Source organism: Tupaia chinensis, unplaced genomic scaffold (genome assembly GCF_000334495.1).
Source record: "Tupaia chinensis unplaced genomic scaffold, TupChi_1.0 Scaffold000680_1, whole genome shotgun sequence".
Classification (NCBI taxonomy): domain Eukaryota; kingdom Metazoa; phylum Chordata; class Mammalia; order Scandentia; family Tupaiidae; genus Tupaia; species Tupaia belangeri.
The window spans coordinates 473,208-495,988 of record NW_006160204.1 but is presented as its reverse complement, the minus strand read 5'-3'; the positions used below and the strand labels follow the sequence as shown (position 1 = coordinate 495,988).

At 38.4% G+C, this 22,781-nt stretch overlaps 1 protein-coding gene across 1 annotated transcript in view; it reads right to left on the bottom strand.

Annotated features, from left to right (window-relative positions):
- Nucleotides 1–340: 340 nt before the first annotated feature.
- Nucleotides 341–22,781, bottom strand: part of FOLH1 (folate hydrolase 1) — a 52,730-nt gene continuing 30,289 nt past the window's right edge. Inside the window, exons 9-19 of the mRNA XM_006160335.2 lie at nucleotides 20,409–20,494; nucleotides 19,809–19,928; nucleotides 17,004–17,086; nucleotides 15,211–15,274; nucleotides 13,271–13,338; nucleotides 10,592–10,683; nucleotides 9,032–9,122; nucleotides 6,510–6,774; nucleotides 6,133–6,214; nucleotides 2,145–2,237; nucleotides 341–699 (exon numbers count right to left, since the gene is read on the bottom strand). Coding sequence (XP_006160397.1) covers nucleotides 510–699; nucleotides 2,145–2,237; nucleotides 6,133–6,214; nucleotides 6,510–6,774; nucleotides 9,032–9,122; nucleotides 10,592–10,683; nucleotides 13,271–13,338; nucleotides 15,211–15,274; nucleotides 17,004–17,086; nucleotides 19,809–19,928; nucleotides 20,409–20,494 — 1,234 coding nt within the window. The 3' untranslated portion in view covers nucleotides 341–509. The remainder of the gene's footprint in view (nucleotides 700–2,144; nucleotides 2,238–6,132; nucleotides 6,215–6,509; nucleotides 6,775–9,031; nucleotides 9,123–10,591; nucleotides 10,684–13,270; nucleotides 13,339–15,210; nucleotides 15,275–17,003; nucleotides 17,087–19,808; nucleotides 19,929–20,408; nucleotides 20,495–22,781) is intronic.

The following is a 22,781-nucleotide window of genomic DNA, read 5'->3' as shown; positions in this document are numbered from 1 at the left end:
ACACACACACACACACACACACACACACATATCCACTTTTATTTTTAGTTTATCAATACAGTTGACTCTTAAACAACATAGGGGTTGGGGTACTGACTCCTCCTTCCAAATAGAATCGAATATCTACATATAACTTTGAATCCCCTAAAACTTACCTATTGATAGCCTACTGTTGATTGGAAACCGCACCAATTACACACTCAATTAATGCATTGTTAGTACATTATATATATATATATATTATATACCATATTATTATGAAATGATAGTAAGATAACAAAAACAAAATGTTATCAATAAACTCTTAAGGAAGAGAAGTTATGTTTACAGTAATGTTGTCTTTTCCAATATATTTATTGAAAAAATCCATGTGTAAATGGGCCTGCATAATTCAAACCTACTTATTCAAGGGTCAGCTCTATGCTTATTTTTTGGTTATCAATATACCCACCATGATTCTTCTGAGTGGTATACCATACCAATTCAATACGGGTTCGCTAAAGAACTGCTTAGGCTACTTGTCTCAGAGTCACTGCAGCAGCCTGCACTGTGAAGGCTGCAACAGCAATCTGCCTCTTCACCTCTCGCCAGGCCTTCGAAGAGTCCGGTTTATTTTCAATGTCAAACAGAGCATCGTAAATTCCTGGGAATGACTCCCCAGCATACTTGTTGTGGCTGCTTGGAGCATAGATGACATGCCTGTTGATACAACAGTTTAGTGTCTGTTACTTGCCAAAATACTGTACAAGATAAAAACAAAGGTAATCTACAACACCTGGGTTACATAGTCCTAATTTTATGATTTGAACATGTCTCTCTTAGCTGAACTTCCAAGGTCAACCCTCTCCACAGACCGGTCTATGAAAAACATGGTAATTAACAACAGTTTCACAATGATCTGCATGAACCAGGCACAAGATATTTTAATTAAAGGGGCTCAGACAGTTCATGTTATAGCTCTGGAAGAGAAGGACAAATTCCATAGTGATAAAGTTCAGAAGTGGCAATGGTCATGCTGCCACTGGTAAATCAGTCACCCTGACTCCTAGCTCTGACCCACTGCTTGGATTTCAAGACAGAAAGATGGGCCTTTTTTAAGGTATTTGATGATTTGACTCATTCTGCAATATTTAGGTAAAACAAACAAATCTGGGGAGAGTTGGTATATATCAGAAATAATTACAAAATATAGGAGAATGGGCCGGCCCTATACCTTAGTGGTTAAGAGAGCTAAATTCCACATGGTTAACTGCAGTGTGAATCCCAGACAATCTTGATAGAATGAGAAATGGGGGAGAAGGTATTGTGGCATGACCATGCCCTATTTTAGATTTCTTTCTTTCTTCCTTCCTTCCTCCCTTCCTTCCTTCCTTTCTCCCTCCCTCCCTCCCTCCCTCCCTCCCTTCCTTCCTCTCTTTCTCTCTTTCTTTCTTTCTCGCTTTTTTCCAGAGGTATTTCCCATAGGGCACATGTGCTTGTTGGAGAGAGAGACAGTGAGAGGGAAAGTAAGAAATCACCCCAGGGGGATGGCCACACCACAATACCTTCTCCTCCATTCTCCTGGGACCTTGGGTGCACACACACACATGCCTGGCATGATTTTCAAGCCACCAGGTCCAGAACTGGAACCATGGTTGGCCGTGTAGGAGTCGAGTGATGAAACACTACACCATTTGCTAGCACCAAAGAGTACTTTCTTCCTTCATTTTTCTTTCTGGTGAGTGCATGTGCCCTGTGCTAATTAAAACAAAAATAAAAAACAAAACAAAAAAGGAAATAAAATCCTATATATCAACATTGAGGTAGTGAGTTAATAAATATATATTTATTATATATAATATAAATGTAATTTTTATATTTTTCTTATGGAATTGGGAACATTTTTACATTTTGCTTGTGGTCTTCTAGATTTTCTAAACATCCTAAAATAAACATATATTATCATCAGAAACAAATAAAAAAGATACTAAAAGGAAGGATACACAAGAAGATATATGAAAAATAATACATTTATCATTTAAATGTGTATATATATTTAAATTTTCTATTTGCTTGCATTAAATCAGCTGGGACCTTTTTTTCTCGCAGTATAAAAAATAAGAAAAGGTGATATTATTGCAAGGAGTTACATTTTTTTCTCTTACCTATAGAAAGGTCGGTCTGGTAACCCTAAGGGATCGATAAATGCCCGTTCCAGAAACATTAGTTGGTCATTCATAATTCTCAATAACATTGGACTAGAAAAGAAAATGAATATAAGTCATAATTTCATGGAAACATATGTGCTTATCTAGCAAACTAAACATTCAGAACAAAACTAAACTTGCTAGTATACTTTAAATTCCTATAGGATACAAATTAAAAGTAGCAACTTACATAGTTACTATATTTTTAAAATCCTATGAAATACTAGTCTCCTGAGGCCTATGAGACCACTGTTAGTACAAATGGGAAAATATATAGTAATATTTACTTAAATCAAAATAATAATTTATATACCTAAGTATATAGACATCAGCAAGACTTTTTCACCTTAGGCAGCCTAGTAATTTATTGGTAGAGGTAATACCAATACTGAGAATGTATTGATGTGTCCTAAGATGCCTGATGAATTATAAATCTTTGCCAAGTGACAATAATATTATTTTTATTAAAGATAAGTCTATCATGAACACTAGAGATTGTGTTTATGTGATCCTTTTAGTGGGTATTTGAATACCTGCTATGTATTAAATACTACCTGTCTCAAAAAGGCCACATTCCAAAGGGTGTGGGGGTTGTTATTGTAGTAAGAATAATTCAATATAACTAAAAATTTGTCAAGAACTTCAATGATGAGTTACTGAATTCCATACACTAATTCTGTTGTAATCCAATTAACTAAAAAGAAAAAAAATCATTGCAATAAAGGAATAATACACTGTTTCATCCATTAATTTAGTTAGCTCTTAATTTTTTTTTGGGGGGGGGAGAGGTTTTATTTTTTTTTCACTATAGGGCGCGTGCGCTCACCAGACAGACAGAGAGAGACATAGAGACAGAAAGCGAGAAATCGCCCCCAGGGGGGATGGTCACGCCACAATCCCTTCTCCTCCATTCTCCTCTTGGGATCTTGGGCACGCATGCACACGCGCCCGGCGTGAGTTCTAAGCCACCGGGTCCAGGACACGAACTGCGGTCGACTACGTGGGAGTTCAGCGACATAGCCATTACGCTAACTGCTGGTTCCCAGTTAGCTCTTAATTTTTTCATGGTTTCATTTTAATAGCATTTAGTGATTGCTTCCTATGTGAAATTACTGTTCTAAATGTTTATATGATTTGTTATATTTAATTTTCAAAACAATACTGCAGGCTGAACAAGGTAATATATCTATTTCATGGATGAGATAACTAAGAATCAGTAGTTAAATAACTTGTCCAAGTTCACAACTACAAAGATTTAGAGTGAAATAGGTCAGTACTCCACTTTCAGTTATACTCTGACCACAAAGGAAATAAGAATAACTGAAATCCTCATAGTTTGTATTTCAACTCTTTTCAGCATTTGCTTATTTAGTATTAGGAACTTAGATAAGTAAATGAAGCATAGATTTGACCTGTTAGCATAATATTATGCTTTGACCATTATGACTTCAACATAAATGCATACATGCTTGGCATGTTTTTCAAGCCTCTGTAGCTTGGATTTGCACTGCATGCTTGGTCATGTGAAACCCAGCTACCTTAACCACTAGGCTACAGACCAACACTGCTATAAGTACCTTTACAAATTGTATCTTCTTTTTGAATTGTCTTATTAACAATATTGCCAACTTTGTTTTTTTTTTTAATTTTCAGATCACTTTTCAAAAAGTATTTTTACAATGTATGTATTATGTTCTTCCAATATTTTCTGGTTTTCTGGACGTTTTCAATTCTTTCCTATTTGCTTTTGAATATTAATTTTTCAATTTCTGAACCTTTTTAATGTTCTTAAGTCAGGTTGCATTGTCATTGCTCCACTGCTTCTCAACTTTTAAACTGTATATGGGCATGTCTCAGACAGAGACACAGAGAAGAAGAGGAGGAGAAAGCACCCTTCCAGATGGAGTGTGGTCACAACCTAATCCCTTCTTCTCCACTCTTCTCTTGAGATTTTGGATAAATGCCTGGCATGATTTTCAAAATACTGGGTTTGGGACTCGAACCATAGTCAGCCATGTGGGAATCCAGAGCCTTAACTCCACTCCACCTACTGGCCCCCCAACTGTCTTTCGAGAGGCTTGTATGTCAAATTTATGGGTAAAATGGGTCAGCTTAATTCAGTAATCTAGTCACAGTAAATGAAGATATGCATTTGCAGGGTGGAGGGGTGGGGGAGAGCAGGTTATAACTATGTGTTTATACTTTTCTCTATTTTTTATTATAGGAGAATTTCAGACTCCTTCAAGAGCATGTTGTAGCCTATCTTACGTGGATTCTTCTATAGAAGGTGAATATTGTTTGTTTCATAAGGAAAGTTTTGGGGGACCAGCAGATGGCGTAATGAAAATGTTGCTGGACTCTCACGTAGTTGACAGCAATCTGAGTCCCGGACTCGGCTGTTTAAAACTCACAGTGGATGTGTGGGGATGCCCAAAATCCCAAGGGGGAAATGGAGAAGGGATCGTGGCATGGCCATCCCTCCCAGGGGGTGATTTCTCACTTTCTGTCTCTCTGTCTCTCTCTGGCGAATGCACATTCTCTATAGTAAAAATCTCTCAAAAAAGAAACAAAAAAGAAAGTTGTGATTATGTTAGGAGCAGCAGTGTAACTCATAAAGTATGCACCAAGGAGGATGGCAGTCCATCCCCGTGTAGTGTGGGAATCTCCTGCTGGTGGCTCATCAGTCTTTACAGCAACGTGTGAGCCCTTGTTGAGACTTTCTTTTTTTTCCCAGATGTGCTGTGCACTTAAACTGATGATTCAGAAAAGCAGCATTCTTTAATTTGCCTCATCTGGCAGACTGCCTATCTATGGCAAGAACTTAGTAAATTGCTATTGAATGAATTAGTCATGGATCTAAAGAGTTCTATGGTTTTGAATGGGATATAAAATATCATTTAAACATAACCCTCAGCCTTATCCTAATATCAAACAGACAAAATTTCGAAAAAAATATACTGATTTTCAATGTTTCATCTTTTACCAGGCGTTTTTATTAAGTATATATTTTTAATTCAATAGTTATTTATTGAGCACCTCTCTGTGCAATATATGTTTTCAGAATTCAGAGATGTCAGAGGTTAGTTAAAAACAAATTGCCTTATGCTAGGGAGTTATGGCTCAGTATTGATAAAATAAGTTAATTTTGGATTATAATATATGCCGATACTATAAGAAGAATATAGTCAAACTGTTCTGGATATTTAGAAGACAGACTAATAGCAACTTCAAAAAAGACTTAAGAAATGGCATAAGGAGACATCCCACATAGCAGACTGCAGTTCGAATACCAGCTCTGGTGGCTTGAAAAACATAGAGGGCTGGGAACCAGCAGTTAGCGTAATGGCTATGTCGCTGGACTCCCACGTAGTCGACCGCAGTTCGCGTCTCGGACCCGGTGGCTTAAAACGCACGCCAGGCGCGTGTGTGTGCGTGCCCAAGATCCCGAGAGGAGAACAGAGGAGAAGGGATTGCGACGTGACCATCCCCCCTGGGGGGTGACTTCTCGCTTTCTGTCTCTATGTCTCTGTCTGTCTGGCGAGTGCACGCGCCCTATAGCGAAAACCTCTCAAAAAAAAAAAAAAAAAACATAGAGGGCACCTGCATGCATGTACCCTCCTTCTATTGAAAGATGATTTATGGACATTGAAAGAACAAGAGAGAAAACTGGCAAAAACTGGGTCCACCCCGTGGAGGGCCTTCGGTGCTAAGGGGGACTCTTACAAGCCATTGACGGGCAGTGAGGAGACTTTGGCATTTCTGAGCAGCACAGTTTCCACTCAGAATGTCAAAAATCGGTCTTTGAGAGACTTGGCAGCCCTACATAGGATGCAATGGAGTGGAAAGACAGAAAAGAGCAACACAGTTCCGAAGTTATTTCAGTAACAAAGGCATTAATCAGTATTTCTTTTTCATTCTTTTATATACTTATAGATAGGGAACATACTTGCTTTGGTCAAAGTCTTGCAGTCTCTCACTAAACTTAGAAGCAATCTCTGTAAAATTCTCTACTGCAGAAAAGAGTGCATCTGGAATAAAAATAAGGATCAGCAAAAGCTTTAAGAATATGATTCTAATGGTATTATTCTATAGTTTTATAAAAAATGAAACGGTATAGAAAGCTACCCTCTTTCATGTTTCACAAGGTATTTATATTTTGTATATTATAAAATATGTGCACCTCTTATATGAAAAATACATTTATAGATATAAATGGAGTATTTGGACACACTGAGCAGCAATAAATAATAAACTTGTCATTATACTTTAGACATTCATAGACACAAACAGATAACGAATTTTGAAAGGGGAAATGTAACATACCAAATGATACATCGTATGTTTCCATTTCCTGTGGATGTTTCATTGACATATTGTACATTTTGTCAGCATACTTTCTTAAAACTACAGCATAATCTCGACAGTCAAAAGGGAGTAGTAAGGAATTGGCTAGTTCAAACACCATTCCTCCTCGAACCTGAGCCACAGTGAGGTGATATTTAAACGTGGGATCATAAAATTTTTCCACTAACTCATATGTTTCATAGACACTGTGATAGAGTGGATAGCCACTGAACCTGTTTGTTTCCTAAAAAAAAACAAAACAAAACAAAATATATTGTAAGATAATTTATAATAAAATATGTGGCATCATATTTACTATTAATATTAGTAAGAATGTTAGATCAATTATGAAAAAAGGAATATACTTAATTTCTTCAATAAGCTATTTACTAAAGGCTGATATAGTAGTTAAGTACACTTGAGAAGGGTACCTAAACTTTAAGTATACAGGATGTATGAATATAGTTTAGGAATCTTTTAAAAAGACAATGTTGCATTTCAGTGAAAATAAATTAAGAATTTTTTTATTAAGATTTATTTATTTTATTTTATTATTATTTTTAAAATTTGCTATAGGGCATATGCACTCACCAGAGAAATAGAGAGCAAGAGAGAGAGGGGGAGGGAGAGAGGGAAAGTGAGAAAAACGAGGTGTCAGATCTAGGACTCAAACCATGGTTGGCCATGTGGGAGTCTAGTGCTGTAACCACCAAGCTACCTGCTGGCCCCAATTTAAGAGTTTTTGATAGGAGTTTTTGAAAACAATGTTTATAGCAATAATCTTGATTTGATTGTCATATAATACATGCAATGCCTTATAAATGGATTGTGTGCTGTAGAGATGTACAATGATTGAATGTAAATAACAATTCATAAAATAAAAAAGACAATCAGAAAAGTAAATAAGAATTACATGATATATTATACAGGGAAGTACTTTTTTTTTTTTTCTGAATCCAAGAAAGTGTGTATATGTGCATGAGAGAGGGATAAAGAGAGAGAAAGGATTCCCAGTGGATCCTAGTCCTGCCACAATCCTGTTTTCTTCCATTTCTCTACCTTATCAATATCTTGGGCACAAGTACATACATGTGCCTGGTATGCTTGGCATGTCTCCAAGGCCATGACTTGAACTATACTCCACCATTTGAGATCTGGCTCACTCTGCACAGTGCTTCGCCTCTGTGCCATGGGGCCAGCCTACTAAATTATTTAATCACTGTAATTTCACAGATTGATGACTCTCCAATAAATGATGTGCTGGAGAGTAGAGAGTTTAAGTGTAAAAGATTCAGAGGGAGATCTAAAATCTCACAAAGGAGAGATCAGGGATGCTCAGACTGGTGAGTTTCTAATCCAATGTCCAACAATTAATGGTAGAATGAATGTGGACATGAGATAAGAGATGACTACTTTTTTTTTCCCTTTTATTAAATAACTATTTAACTTGATTTACTTATTTATTTATGTTTTTAAATTTGACCAGAAAGAGACAAAGAGAGAGAGAGAGAGGAGAGAGAAGGAAAGTGAGAAAGCAAGCTGCCAGATCTGGGACTCAAACTGCGGTTGGCCATGTGGGAGTCCAGCATCCTTAACCACCTCACCACCTGCTGGCCCCAAGACACCACTGTTGTTAAATATAACATTTTATGTAGCTACTTGACATTTTCTCAACTATGTACCTATGTTACTTTGGTAAAAACAAAACTATAATTATTACTATCAACAACCTCAAAAGAGAAGGATTATGGCTTTATGTGTTTACTACAATTTGTGATTTGTTTAATGATTTGTTATTTGTTTAATGATATAAATAAGAGATAAAAATCCAAATATTTGCAAGCCTTGATACTGATTTTGAATAATAATGGGGGAAAAGGAATCAAAGACATTTTCTTTATTTTTAACTTAAATGACTGTGCAAATGTCGTGCCAGGGTCAAGTGAAACTTGAATATGGGGCTGAGGATGCCAGAGGCTGGAACTGTCCCATGAAGTGGTACCACCATCAACCACTGAAACTGTTCCCTTCTGTCTGTGATTCTTTATTCCTTTGAAACTTGAGGAATTTCTTTTGGAGTCAGAATTATCTGTTTAGTTGAAATATATTCACAAGGGCCAGCAGGTGGCACTGTGGTTAAAGGCATTAGATGCTACATAATCAACTTCGCAGTTCAAGTCCTGGACTAGGTAGTTTGAAAAACACACTGAATGCCTGTGAGTGTGTGTGTGTGTGTGTGTGTATGTGTGTATGTGTGTGTACCCAAAATCTCTAGAGGGGAATGGAGAAGGGATTGTGGCATGATCATCCCCCCTGGGGGCTAATTTCTCACTTTCCTTCTCTCTCTTTCTCCAGTGAATGTATGCACCCTATGGCAAAAGTTAAAAAAAAATATGTATAACCTATATATTTATATATAATCATTCAGTTATATACATATATATGTATACTTACACACACATATATTCACAGTCTTGAAGGATTCCTTGAGACATACTTACCCAATTTTTAGTATATCGTGCTCTGCCTGAAGCAATTCCAAGTCTTTGGAAGAACACCTCAAAATCATTACCAGATCCCAATTTGCTAATCCTTTTAGGGATAAAGAATTATTTCAGAATGACTTCTTAATCAATTACAGATAAAGATCAATTAATCTAAACTCCATTTTCACTATTGTAAATATAATTTTTAAATATAACATGACATTTGAAAATAAAATAGGAATATTAATTTCATTGTAAAATATATTTTTTATAAGACTATTTCATGTTACTACTTCATGTAAGGGTGACTATTTTATGGCATATTTTAAAAATATATTTATTTATTTAATTAATTCCATTTTTCGTGATTATTTTTAATTTTATAAGAGAGAGAGAAAAGGAAAGCGAGAAAACAAGTCATCAGGTCTGGGAACTGAACCACTGAGAGCCATGTGGAAATCCAGCACCTTTAACTACCATACCACCTGCTGGCCTCAGATGGCATATTCTTTTAAGGGTTCCTGAAGTTGGAAAATATTTTTCTTGGGGCCAGCAGATGGCGTGGGGGTTAAGGGCACCGGACTCCCACATGGCCGACTGTCTTTCAAGTCCTGGATCTGGCAGCTTGCTTTCTCACTTTCCCTCTCTCTCTCTCTGTTCCCCCTCTGCTCAAATTAAAACAAACAAGCAAACAAATACATAAATGAAATAATTCTTTAGAAAAAAGAAAATATTTTTCTTTAGATTATGTCTTTCTATTTATTATGTATGTCTGTTGTACATGATAAAGTGAGAAAAAGCAACATTTTTTCAGATAACTGAGGCACAAATTCTGCCCTTAAAAATTTAAATTATTTTTATTGCTATCTATTATCTCAGCTACTGAGATATTTCTTTTTCTTCTCCAACTTGAGAAGATACAACTAATGCTAGAGTGATAATTAGATTTTCATTAGAGTAACTAAAATATGTGTTAATTGTACATTGTCCAGAAAAATAATTACAGGGTGACAAGGGAACAGAAATATGAGGAATTACACCCCATCGTTATCTTCACTATAATATTTTTTATGTGCCATGTATATATTTATTACCTATTCCAAAAAGAATAGCTTTTGGTGGCCTCTCGGTTTAAGTTCAAATTGCACAGTAGTATTTCATTAGTGAAAGTAAGCATTGCTTAACATATTTGAGAGCATTCAGAAAGTTAATTTTTTAAACTAATGACTAAAAGAAAATATTCTTTCATTTTAAAAATAAACACACACTGTGACCAGCACATGCCATAATGGTACATTGCTAGATTTCCATGTAGTCAACTGCAGTTTGAGTCCTGGACCTGGCGGCTTAAAACTCACTCTGGGCACATGTGCATGTGTGCTCAAAATCCCACGCGGAGCAAGGAGGAGAAGGGACTGTGACATGGCCATCCCCCTCTGGGGGAGATTATTTGTCACTTTCTGTCTCTCTGGCAAGTGCACTCACTCTATAGCAATAATCTCTTCCCTTCCCCCCCCAAAAAATAATAATAAAATAACACACTAAATTCAGTAGAAATTTTGTTTATTTGTTTACCTGGGCATGCCATGGAATTCGGGTGAAGGACTTTTTTTGCTCCAGCTCTCATAAAGAGATTTACCTTCAAAGCCTTCATCAGGACTTTTCAGCTACACAAATTAAGAAAAGAGAATATAAATCAGATGTATTACAATCTAATATATCCATTAACCAGGAATGAACAGCTAAACTACAGTTCAGCAAAACAAGGGATTTGATCCATACATTAGTAATAATTATGAGTTAAATAACAAATTTCTCACAACATAGGCTATATTATTAAGAATGTACTCATTAAGCATAGATGTAACTATCAACCTGAAGGCACAAAATGACTACGCCAAATTACTACTAAGCGATTGTCTTGAGCTGAGTGATCATAAGTATAATTTTCTGGATCTATTTCTCTGAAGTGGTGGCAACTGTGAAGACCATGTCTTTCTCCTCTTATAAAAAGAGAATGAAAAAGGGCGAGGTGGTTAAGGGAAAGTATTCTTTTTAATATCATTTCTTGCCAGTCAGGTTACAAAAGCCATTAAATAACATATAATGAAGTACAGAGTAGTACATATTTTATTTAGTTATTTATTGTAATTTGTGTCATACCACAGGGCTTTAAATACATTTTCTAGTTTTGTAACTGAGAAACCTAAGGGAGTTCATATGATCTAGTATTGAATTCCCAATTCAGCATTAAGTGTTATGCCAAAAATAATTAGCAAATTAAACTTCATTTAATGTCCCATAGTTATTTACAGGGAATTGAAAATACTGGATTGTTGGAAAAGTTATGCCACATTTTTTCAAATAACATATGGTATAAAATGTTTTTATCTTACATTTAATAAAAGTTTTATGTGCTATTTTTCAACAAACACAATTCAAAAAGTTTATAGATGAGTCAACCGTTTGGCACAGCCTGTGGTGTACTGGTCTGCAGTGCTGGAAGCCACATGGCCGACTGTGGCTTGGATTTCTCAGCTTGGCCTGAATATGTGCCAGGCGCACATGCAGGTGCTCAAGGTCCTGAGGAACTGGAGAACATAGGGAAATATATAGAGACCCGGTGAGGGCACTTTATTTTCCACTCTGTCCCCCTTTCATGTACACATGCGTGTGCACATGTTTTCTGTCATTAGAATAAAGTTTAAGACTGTTTTTTTCTTTTTTGGAGAGGTTTTTTTGCTATACGGTGCATGCGCTCGCCAGACAGACAGAGATAAACAGAGAGACAGAAAGTGAGAAATCACCCCCCAGGGGGGATGGCCACGCCTCAGTCCCTTCTCCTCCATTCTCCTCTCGGGATCTTGGGCATGCACGCACACACACCTGGCGGGAGTTTAAGCCACCGGGTCTGGGCCTCCATCCACGGTCGACTACGTGGGAGTCTAGCGACATAGCCATTATGCTAACTGCTGGTCCCCCAAGTTTAAGACTTTTTATAGATGCCAGGGATGTAGGGATCAATAAGACAAGAAGGCACGCAGCATACTCTACTAATGAGAACTGTGCATAAAAATGCTATTCTATATGCTAGATACTAGAATCGATACATGTGCAAAGTTCTAAGAGAACACAAATTAAATTTGCACAAGCATGAGTCAGATCTTAACTTGTACAATATGAATAAATAGAGCAATAAAATCATTTAATTACATTTATAAACTTACATAAAACTTTTAAAGAAAGGACAAGGCTATTTCAGAGCTAAGAAAGTCAAATTGGAAAGAATGTAAAAATATATCACTAATGGAAAATTAATGGCAAAATTTAAAATACTGCAAATCACTCTCCCCAAACAAACAAACAAAAGAAAAAACAAGAAATATTCAAGCATTACATCGTATCAACCTGCTCTAGAGAGAATGTTTTTATAGTTGTCACAAGGCATTACTGACCCAGTTAGAAAACAGAAATAACTGCCAGGTCCTTAGCTTTTATCTTAAATTGCATGAATGGTGAGGATTCTCTGAAATATCACATTTCAGATATTTACATTTCTATTTTAGTTTCCAGAGGGCCCTTGTGCTGTCCAGAGAGAGAGAGAGAGAGAGAGAGAGACAGAGAAGCCCGCACCCCCAGTATGAGGTGTGGTCATGCCACAATCCCTTCTCCCCCACATGTCCATCCTGTGGGGATTTGGGCATGCACGCATATGAGCCTGAGTGTTTTATCAGCTGTAGGGTCCAGGATTCAAACCATGCGAGAGCCAGTTGCCTCAACTAGCAGGCCATGGGCTCCCCCCAAGCACTTGGTGTTTTCAACGCACATTCTTTCTCAGAACTTTTAACTTGTCTTAAGTCCTGAAATTGTATCCAATTAATGGCCATCACTACGTTATGGAGAATAAACCAGTTTTAAAGTTAAGGAGTTAAACCAGAGGACGTCATAATTGAGGTACTGAACAACTTGTCTGACTTTGGTGGCTGATATTCTTCGAGCTCGGTGTCCTCACTGACAAAATAGAGGTGGTGGAAAAAATGCTGCCCAAAGGCTGTCTCACTGTGGTGTGGGGAGGAATGAGGTATTGTGTGACCGGTTTGTTAGACATGATGAGCTAGAGAGCGGATATCTGTTCTACATATTCATACATAAACAGTAACAAAACAATGTGGATATTTGACATAATAATGGCACTTTGAGAAAATATTATTTGTAGAACTTAGAATTCTTCAAATATTATTTAATTATTTTTACCTCTTTTGTTAGGTTGTATACCAAACTATACATCAATGGTGTACAATCAACTCTAAGAGTGTAGTTTCCTGAAAGACAAGGAGAGGATAGATTATATTTTCTTTCTTTCCATTATTCTTTTATTCACAGATGACTGTTAACTTCATAGCCAGAATGATTTCTTTAAACTTAAATTTGATTAAAACTCTCCAGTGGTTTCCCATTTCACTCTATAACATTGATCATGGGTTTGCTAGTGGTGTGTCAGTTAAGGTGGCTGGATCCCACATGGCCAACTGCATGGTTTGACTCTTGGACCCAGCAGCTTAAATATGTCATGTGCATATGCATGTGTGCCCAAAATACTGAAAAGAAGAGAGATGGGGGAGAAGGGATTGTGGTGTGACCTTTCCCTATGGAGGTGCTTTTTCATTTTCCCTCTCTATCTCTCCGGCAAGCAAGACGTGCCCATGGGCAAATTAGAAAAAGAAAGAAATTGATCATCCTCACCATGGCCCACAGTGCCATGTATGGAAGACTCTCAGGTCATTCTCCAACTCTTGAACTCCTCCTGTGTCCAAGAATACTCCCTCCTGGTCTTTGGACACTCCGATCTTTCAGACGGGAGCAGTGTTCTTCACTGTATCTGCATGATTTCCTCTCCTCTGGTCTAGTGTCATGTTTTCTAGGAGGTTTCCCCTGACAAACCTTTCTAAAAAAGCACACAATCCCCACCCCTTGTCCTAGCCACTCTTTCTTAACTTTGCTTTGTTTTTCTCCCCCTTTACTCCTCTACCTAAGGTATTAAAGTACTTGTCATTTCATTAACCTCTCTCCATTAGACTCTGATCTTCATGGAGCAGGTGCTCTTTTCTTCACTGCAGGATCTCTAGTACATAGAACACTTCTAGCACTTAGCAATAACCAAAAAGTATTATTGTGAAAATGATTCTGAAAGCCAGGTGCTCTCTAGCTGGCTCTGTATCAGGTCCCCAGCCCTCAGGAGCCATGGGCTGTTGGGTGTAAGCTGAAGCAAAGCAGCCAGGAGGAGCTTGGGAAGCGGTGACAATGGAGGAAGGGTGGCTGACTTAAAGGGAGCCTGAGGGAGGGACAGTTTAAACAGAGTCACCAAGGAGGTGGCTCCTGAACTGATTTTCCTAGAAGGAGGATATGCTTTGCCCTCAGAGCTGGGATTCGAACCGCAGTCTTCTATGCAGGATCCGGCTCCCTTAAACACAAGCCTGGAGCTGGTCCCATCCCATTTCTTAAGTCTTTATTGAAGTTGCTATTATTCTCTCTTCTAAAATCCCAGAACAGTTTGAGTATATTCTTCTTATAGTACCTGCTTATATTATAATCAAAGACTGATTCATTTTAACATCAATACTGAGCCATAACTCCCTAGCATAAGACAATGTTTTTTTATTAACCTCTGACATTTCTGAATTCTGAAAAAGTATATTGCACAGAGAGGTGCTCAGTTAATAATTGTTAAATGGAAGAAAAATGTAAAAAGTAAAAACACCTGGTGAAAGGTAAAACCTTAAAAGTCAGTATTTTTTTCAAAATTAGTATTGAATAATCAACATTGATATTAGGATAAGACTAAGGGTTAAATTGAAGTGATATTTTATATCCCATTCAAAACCACAGAAGTCTTTAGATCTATGACTTATTCATTCAATAGCTATTTACTAAGTTCTTGCCATAGATAGGCAGTGTACCAGATGAAGCAAATTGAATGCTGCTTTCCTGAATCATCAGTCTAAGTGCAAAACTCATTAACAACAACAACAGCAAGAAAAATCTCAACTCGGGCTCACATGTGGCAGTAGTCTTTCAGACCAGCAGCAGGAAATTCGCGCACCACATGCTGGTGGACTCCCATCCTTGCTAGTACATAATTTATGAATTAAACTGTTGCTCCTAGCAACTTTTCTTATAAAACCAACAATATTCACCTTCTATAGAAGAATCAGCATTAATATAGGCCACACCACGTTCTTGAAGGAGTCTGGAATTCTCCTATAATAAAAAAGAATAAACATATAGTCATAACCTGTTTCCCCTCCCATGCACATCAGTAATACATTTACTGTGTCTAGATTCCTGAATTAAGCTGACCCATTTTAACCACGAATTTGACATATAAGATTCTCAAAAGACAGTTGGTTTAAAAAAATTCCAACTAAGAATATTGATAAGAGAAAAAAATTGGGCCTGCCAGTTAAGGTGGCTGAATCCCACATGACCGACTGCACAATTCAAGTCCTGTACCCAGTGGCTTGAAAAGCATGCCAGGAGCCTGTGCATGCATGCCCCAAATCCTGAAAGGAGAGTCAAGGAGAAGGGACTGTGGCATGGTCATCTTCCCTGGGAGTGCTTCCTCACTTTCTTTCTTTTTCTCTTTCTTTCTCTCTCCCTCTCTGTCTCTTTCCGATGAGCACACTCACCCGATAGCAAACAAACAACTTTTCTAAGAGTACTATGTAAGATGAAACCATCCCCATACAAATGGTAAGTTTAAAAGGAAATAATTTTTTAACTATGCTGTAGTTCATTTCTCAAACGATTCTCTTAGCAGACAGAAAAGACCTTGGAGATTTTTCACTGGAAATGTTCCCATGAGCTTCTTATTAGTTAAGCAGAGAACCTTATCTGCTTCACAAGAAATTAGCTATTTCATATTTAAAGGTTGAAAAATGTATGATATTAAATTGTCTCTGTACCCTGAACACGAATTTAAATTCTCCTATAGGATGGCACCACCCACAGGTGATTATTGGTAATTGCACACTTTTAGAGCACTGACTAAAAGGGTAACTAAGATTTTTTGAGGTATTAATGTGGATTTTGAGTCTCCAACACATGCAATTGTCTAAGTATTCTCACTGTAAGGTAGAAAATGGGGAAAAATGGAACTGTAATAAAATAACTTAAAGAGACAAATCACACTCTCACATATTTAGGCTTTTCTTGACACCAGCATAAATTTTTCTTCTGAACACTTCAACTCCAGGGGCCAGCAGGTGGCATGGTAATTAAGATGCTGGATTCCCACATGGGTGACTGCAGTTCAAGTCTCAGGCTTGGAGGCTTGCTTTCTCACTCCCCCAACCCCTGGCCCCATCTGTCTATTAATTAAAATAAATAAAGTTAAATAATTCTTTTTTTTAAAAAAAAGTAATTTTGGAAAGTATAACTAAATCAAGTTTTGATGATTGATTTCTAGAATATGTACTTATTTACTGTCATACTCCCTGGGAAGATAAATTAACTTTGACAATTGAAATTAAGTGACTAAAAAATTCAAACAAAACTTACATATTTAGTACCCCAAATTTTTATTATTGATTTTTGAACAAAGATAACTTATTTCAGATTTTTTTTTTTGACAGGTTTTTGCTATAGGGTGCATGTGCTCTCCAGAAAGAAAGAGAGAAAGCGAAAAATCGCCCCCTGGGGAGATGGCCATGCTGCAATACATTCTCCATTCTCCTCTAGGGATCTTGGGCACACACACACACATGTGCCTGGCTTGAGTTTAATCCCCCGAGTCCGGGACTCAAACGGTGGTTGACTACATGGGAGTCCAGTGACATAGCAACTGATGGGGTCCAGAGATTTTTGGAAAAAATAAAAAACTTGGAATATTTTCTCACTGAATCCATTTGTTATTTCTACATGCTTGAGAATTACAGCTTAACTTCTATATCATTACAATGATTTACATTGTAGAAAATGATCAGCTAACCTCTGCCCATTCAGTAGAACCAAGAAGACCAAATTCTTCTGCATCCCAGCTTGCAAACAAAACTGTTCTTCTAGGCCTCCATCCTAAAAATATATGAGTATATATGTATATAAATGTTGGAAAAGTACATAGTATATCGAGATACCACCAAACTCAAAACAATAAATGCCATGGGTTATTTAAGAAGGGCCAATTGTAAAACAAATTTTTCCTGATATAATCTCCTTTTATAAAAATGTAAAGCTAACTGTCATTACAAAAGAGCACAGTTGTACTGAGAAAGGGAAACTGTAGGCATAAATAAGATTAGGCAAGGTCATAAAATATTCTTGTAGGTGAATAATGACTGGCTAAGCACAGGAAGCCACTGTGTCTGCAGCTGCCTCCAGTGAAGAAGAAACTGCTAGATGCAATCATTGTTCAGAGAGCAGATATAACAGAGAAAATCTTTTAGAATGCTCCCCTGTTGTGCTGAAATCACATGAACAATTGTTAGATGTCAGCTGCTTGTGTGATTTCACTCCATTCACTGCCCAAATTAGTCAACAGGCGCTCAGTGAGCAACAGCAATTCCAACTGCTACTGGAAACTGTAATACGTGATTTGATAGGCAGGATGTATGACTGGGCAACTTACAAACACTGTCCTTGGAATTACAGATCTTGTTTCAAACCCTAGTTCTTTCACTAGCAGTGTGACTGAAGCAGTTACCCAAACTTACCAATTCTCCACTGATTTACCTATTTATCAGAAATGATAGGATAAAGACATCATTTGATTTTTGGAAGAATGAAATGAAATGGTGTTTATAAAGCACTTAATATATGCTCCAAAAATTATAAGCTGTCATTATTTAGTAATATTTCATGTTGCTTATTAAGAATAAGTGTCCTATAGCTGTTGAGTCCAGAGTTTTGTTTACATTAAGCTTGTTAATAGTATTACTCAAATGTCCACTTTGTTATTATCCTCATCGGGCTTATTTTTTTGGCATACGCTATAATTGCTACAGGGATATTTTATATTTACTAGAGGAATTTTCATGCAATATCATGAAACTTTTTGTAATAAGATTAAGCACTAATTCCCAAACTATAGAATTTTAGATTTTTTTTTTTTTTTTAAAAACATAAGATCTCCAGGACCAGCAGATGGTGTAATGGTTACATTGTTGGACACCCATGTAGTCACCCATAGTTTGAGTCTCAGAGCCGGTGGCTTAAAACTTGTACCAAGTAAGTGTGCCCGAAATCCTGAGAGGACAATAGAGGAGAAAGGATTGTGGCATGGCCATCCTCCCCCCCACACCCCCCGCCCAGGGGGTGATTTCTCCCTTTCTGTCTCTCTCTCTCTCTCTCTCTCTGTTTCTCCAGTGAACACACATGACCTGTAGCAAATCTCTCTCTCTCTCCACACACACACACACACACATACATATCATGTCTATATAGATACATCACGATCATGGTCACTGTGTGGATAAAAGAATGGAGGAAGCACCTTTGCATTTAATTATTTTTAATTATTTAATTAATTTATTTATTTATTATTTTCTTTTATTATATTTTTTATTATTTTTTATGCCAGAGGGTGCATGTGCATACATGAAAGAAAGAGAGAGAAGAAAGAGAGAGAGGCAAGAACTCCCTAACAAGGCCTGGGGCAGCACGATCCTTTTTAATCCAATTTTCGATCCCATCAGGATCCTCTGCATGCACACATGCACTTGGCATGTTTTTCAAACCACCAGGGCTGGGACTCAAATCCTGACTGGCCATGTGGGATCAGGTTTCTTCTGCACAGAGCCCAACCACTGCACTCTGCAGCCAGTCCTACATTTTATTTGAAAGATAAGGGTTCTGTTTACTGGTAACCAGGGATTTGAGTATGAGCCCTAGTGTTCTCACTCTCCCACACACTAGCTATAGAACCCCGGCAAGCTACTTGATTTTCTAAACTTTAGTTTTTTTACTATCAGTGTATAATTGATTACTTTAAAAAGCAACTATTTGGGTTAACTTTTATTTTCATTTTGTATGAAGATTCTAAAATGACTAATGTGATGGTGATAAGACTATAAACCTAATTTCTAAGAGAGCAAATCAGGGCTGGAGGTGTAAGAATACAGACATCAAACTTTTGACAGCATTCCTTCAAGTAGCAAGACCAATATTACCCACATAGAACTTCTGTTTCCTCAGTTACTTTGTACACCCGGCCTGGGGTATGAGGCTGCAAGTGCCTGAGGAACAGCTGCTCACAGTTCTCTGACCAGTAGGCTTGGGCTTAGAACTAACGCTGGTGTGCACTCTCCACTGAAGTAGCTGTCGTCATCATCGTCAGTGTCAAGATCAACCAAGAACAGTATAATCTCTTTATTTCAGATTATTATTTCATATACACTTATCAATAATATAATATTACATAAATAAATGCAAAGATAAACAATATAATTAAACAACATAAATGGTTGTCGCTGTGTTTTTACCACCACATGGTAGATTGAACTGGCATTTTTTTTTTTTTGATAGATTTTTTGCTGTAGGGCATGTATGCTCGCCAAAGAGACAGAGAAAGAAAGCAAGAAATCACCCCTCCCCCCAGGGCAGATGGTCACACCACAGTCCTCTGCCCTCTATTCTCCTCTTGGGATTTTTGGGCATGCACGCACACGTGCCTGGTGTGAATTTCAAGCCTCCAAGTCTGGGACTCAAAACAAGGTTGGCCATGTGGGAATCTAGCAACATATCCATTACCCCAGATGCTGGTCCTGAGGTTGGCCTTTTTACCCTTCACCTACATTACCTTCCTTTTTCAGAGTTCCAAAGCTTCTCACGATTTCATGAACAACAGCTGCTCCACTCTGAGGATCAATGCCACCAAATACCCATGAGTCTCGGTGACCTCCAAGAATGACATATCTGTCTAGAAAGCATCATCGCAAGGTAATTTGTCATTTCAGGTCAATAAGGGAGCAAACTGCAAAGGATGCAATAGCCTCTGAGTGCAGAACACTCATGATTCAAAGAATAGTGGGGCCCCTGAAGACTTGATCACATGTAGTAGTTCTGACTTTAATAGAGGTTTCCTCTGTCTGAAGAATATGCAAATGTGATCAAACAAGTGCATAGTTCATGTAATTATAAGTATATAACTAATTACAGGAAAGTATAGAAGTATTCTTATCCACGTCTATCCACCAGGTACCCTGGTCCCACCTCCATCTTCACTCTTTTCCATAGGAAGAGAAGATTGCTCTGCCTACCCAGCTCTCAGGGCAGCCTCCTCACATCTGATACAATATTTATCAGACACACACTTAAATGTATGACGCCCCTCCCAAACCAAGTTCTTAGTTCAACTACGCTTTCTCAGTCAGTATTTGTGGGCAAGTTATTCATTTACCTGGTTCTACCGCTCCTCTGAGAGTGCCAATCACATTGTAAATTCTTGTCACTTCACTGTTGGAATGGATATGCATCTTGACTTTCCTAAAGTGAAAATAAAGAATGCAATCTAAACGGGGCTGGCAGATGGCGTGGTAGTTAAGGGCACTGGATTCCCACATGGCTGACTACGGTTCAAGTCCTAGAACTGGTGGTTTGCTTTCTCTCCCCCCACCGCACCCTTGCATCTCTCTGGTCAAATTAAAAAATAATAATAACAAATGAAATTAAATAAATAAATCATTCTTGAAAAATTATTTAAAAAATGCAATCTAAAAAAGTGAACTAGTCAAACAGATAAGCATTCAAAATTTTTGTATCTTTCATCATTGTTTAAAAGTTGTTTTGAGCAGTTCCGGACCCCAGGCGGACTGAGGCTGCAGGCCCGACCCTACCGCAGCTCCACGTATCCCCACCATCCTTCCTCCTTGGACTCCAGGTTGGTTGCCTGGGACTTTAAGGCGAACCCACACCCCTCCCCACCCGAAACCCGGATCGAGCCGGCCAGCAGTTCCGGACCCCAGGCGGACTGAGGCTGCAGGCCCGACCCTACCGCAACTCCACGTATCCCCACCATCCTTCCTCCTTGGACTCCAGGTTGGTTGCCTGGGACTTTAAGGCGAACCCACACCCCTCCCCACCCGAAACCCGGATCGAGCCGGCCAGCAGTTCCGGACCCCAGGCGGACTGAGGCTGCAGGCCCGACCCTACCGCAACTCCACGTATCCCCACCATCCTTCCTCCTTGGACTCCAGGTTGGTTGCCTGGGACTTTAAGGCGAACCCACACCCCTCCCCACCCGAAACCCGGATCGAGCCGGCCAGCAGTTCCGGACCCCAGGCGGACTGAGGCTGCAGGCCCGACCCTACCGCAACTCCACGTATCCCCACCATCCTTCCTCCTTGGACTCCAGGTTGGTTGCCTGGGACTTTAAGGCGAACCCACACCCCTCCCCACCCGAAACCCGGATCGAGCCGGCCAGCAGTTCCGGACACCAGGCGGACTGAGGCTGCAGGCCCGACCAACCTGGTACTGTCATTCATTGTCTGATCCATTTCCACTAGCCTTTGGAGTGTTTGAATTTTGGTGAGTTGAGTAGCGCGCGGCGCGCGATTTTCTTTTTCCATTTTGTTTTTCTTTGCTCTTGGGGTGTTGCTTGTTTGGTCAGTTGAAGGCTCACTACTCCTTAGAAACAGCGAGCACTTTGGGCCTTCCAGGGCTAGTGGCAACAGTTAATGGTAATTGTGAGTAATAGGTAGGCCAACCATAAGAGAAATCATCAATCTTCTAAGCCTGTACAACTTTTAAGAATCAGAGATACCTGAAATAAGTTGGCAAGAAACATATAGATTACCTGATGACTAAAAACAATCGCAAAGGCTCAAGAAATATGAGCAACCAACAAAAGGCCTCTCCGTCAAGGGAAATCATCAATCCTACATCACCCACAGTCAATACAATGGACGTCGTGGACATGTCTGATAAGGAATTCAGAATATTTGTAGTGACCAAACTAACTGAGATGGAAGAGAAAAGAGACAAGGAGCTCCAGGAGATGAGGAAGTCCTTTAATGACTTGAAAGAAGAAATGGATACCCTAAACAAGAACCAGATGGAACTTCTAGGTTTGAAGAATGTGATAGAGGAAATCAAAACCTCCCTTGAAAGCATTAAATGTAGGTTAGACCAGGCAGAAGACCGAATCTCTAACGTAGAAGACAAAACATCTGACCTAGATAAAAGTATCAAGAAGATTGAGAAAACAACCATGAAAAATGAGGATAATATACGAGGAATACTGGACACCATCAAGCGCCCCAACATTCGGATAATTGGTATTCCGGAGGAGGAAGAAAATAATAAGGGCCTGGAAAATTTATTCCATGAGATCCTGGAAGAAAACTTTCCAAATCTAGAAAGGCATTCAAATATCCAGACCCAAGAAATACAGAGGACCCCAAGTAGAATCAACCCAAGAAGATCATCTCCAAGGCACATCATAGCCAGACTGGCAAAAACAACAGATAAAGACAAGATACTAAAGTTGGCAAGAGGGAAACGCCAGGTTACTTACAAAGGTCACCCCATCAGGCTAACATCGGATCTCTCAGCAGAAACAATGCAGGAAAGGAAAGAATGGGGAAGCATAGTCAAAGTGTTGAGTGAAAAACAATTTCAACCAAGAATACTATACCCGGCAAAATTATCTTTTATATGGGAAAAAAAGATAAAAACATTCTCAAATAAACAAAATTTGAAGGAATTTACCAACACCAGACCAGCTCTTCAAGAGGTTTTGAAGGGAGTACTATACCAGGAAAACTAAAAAATC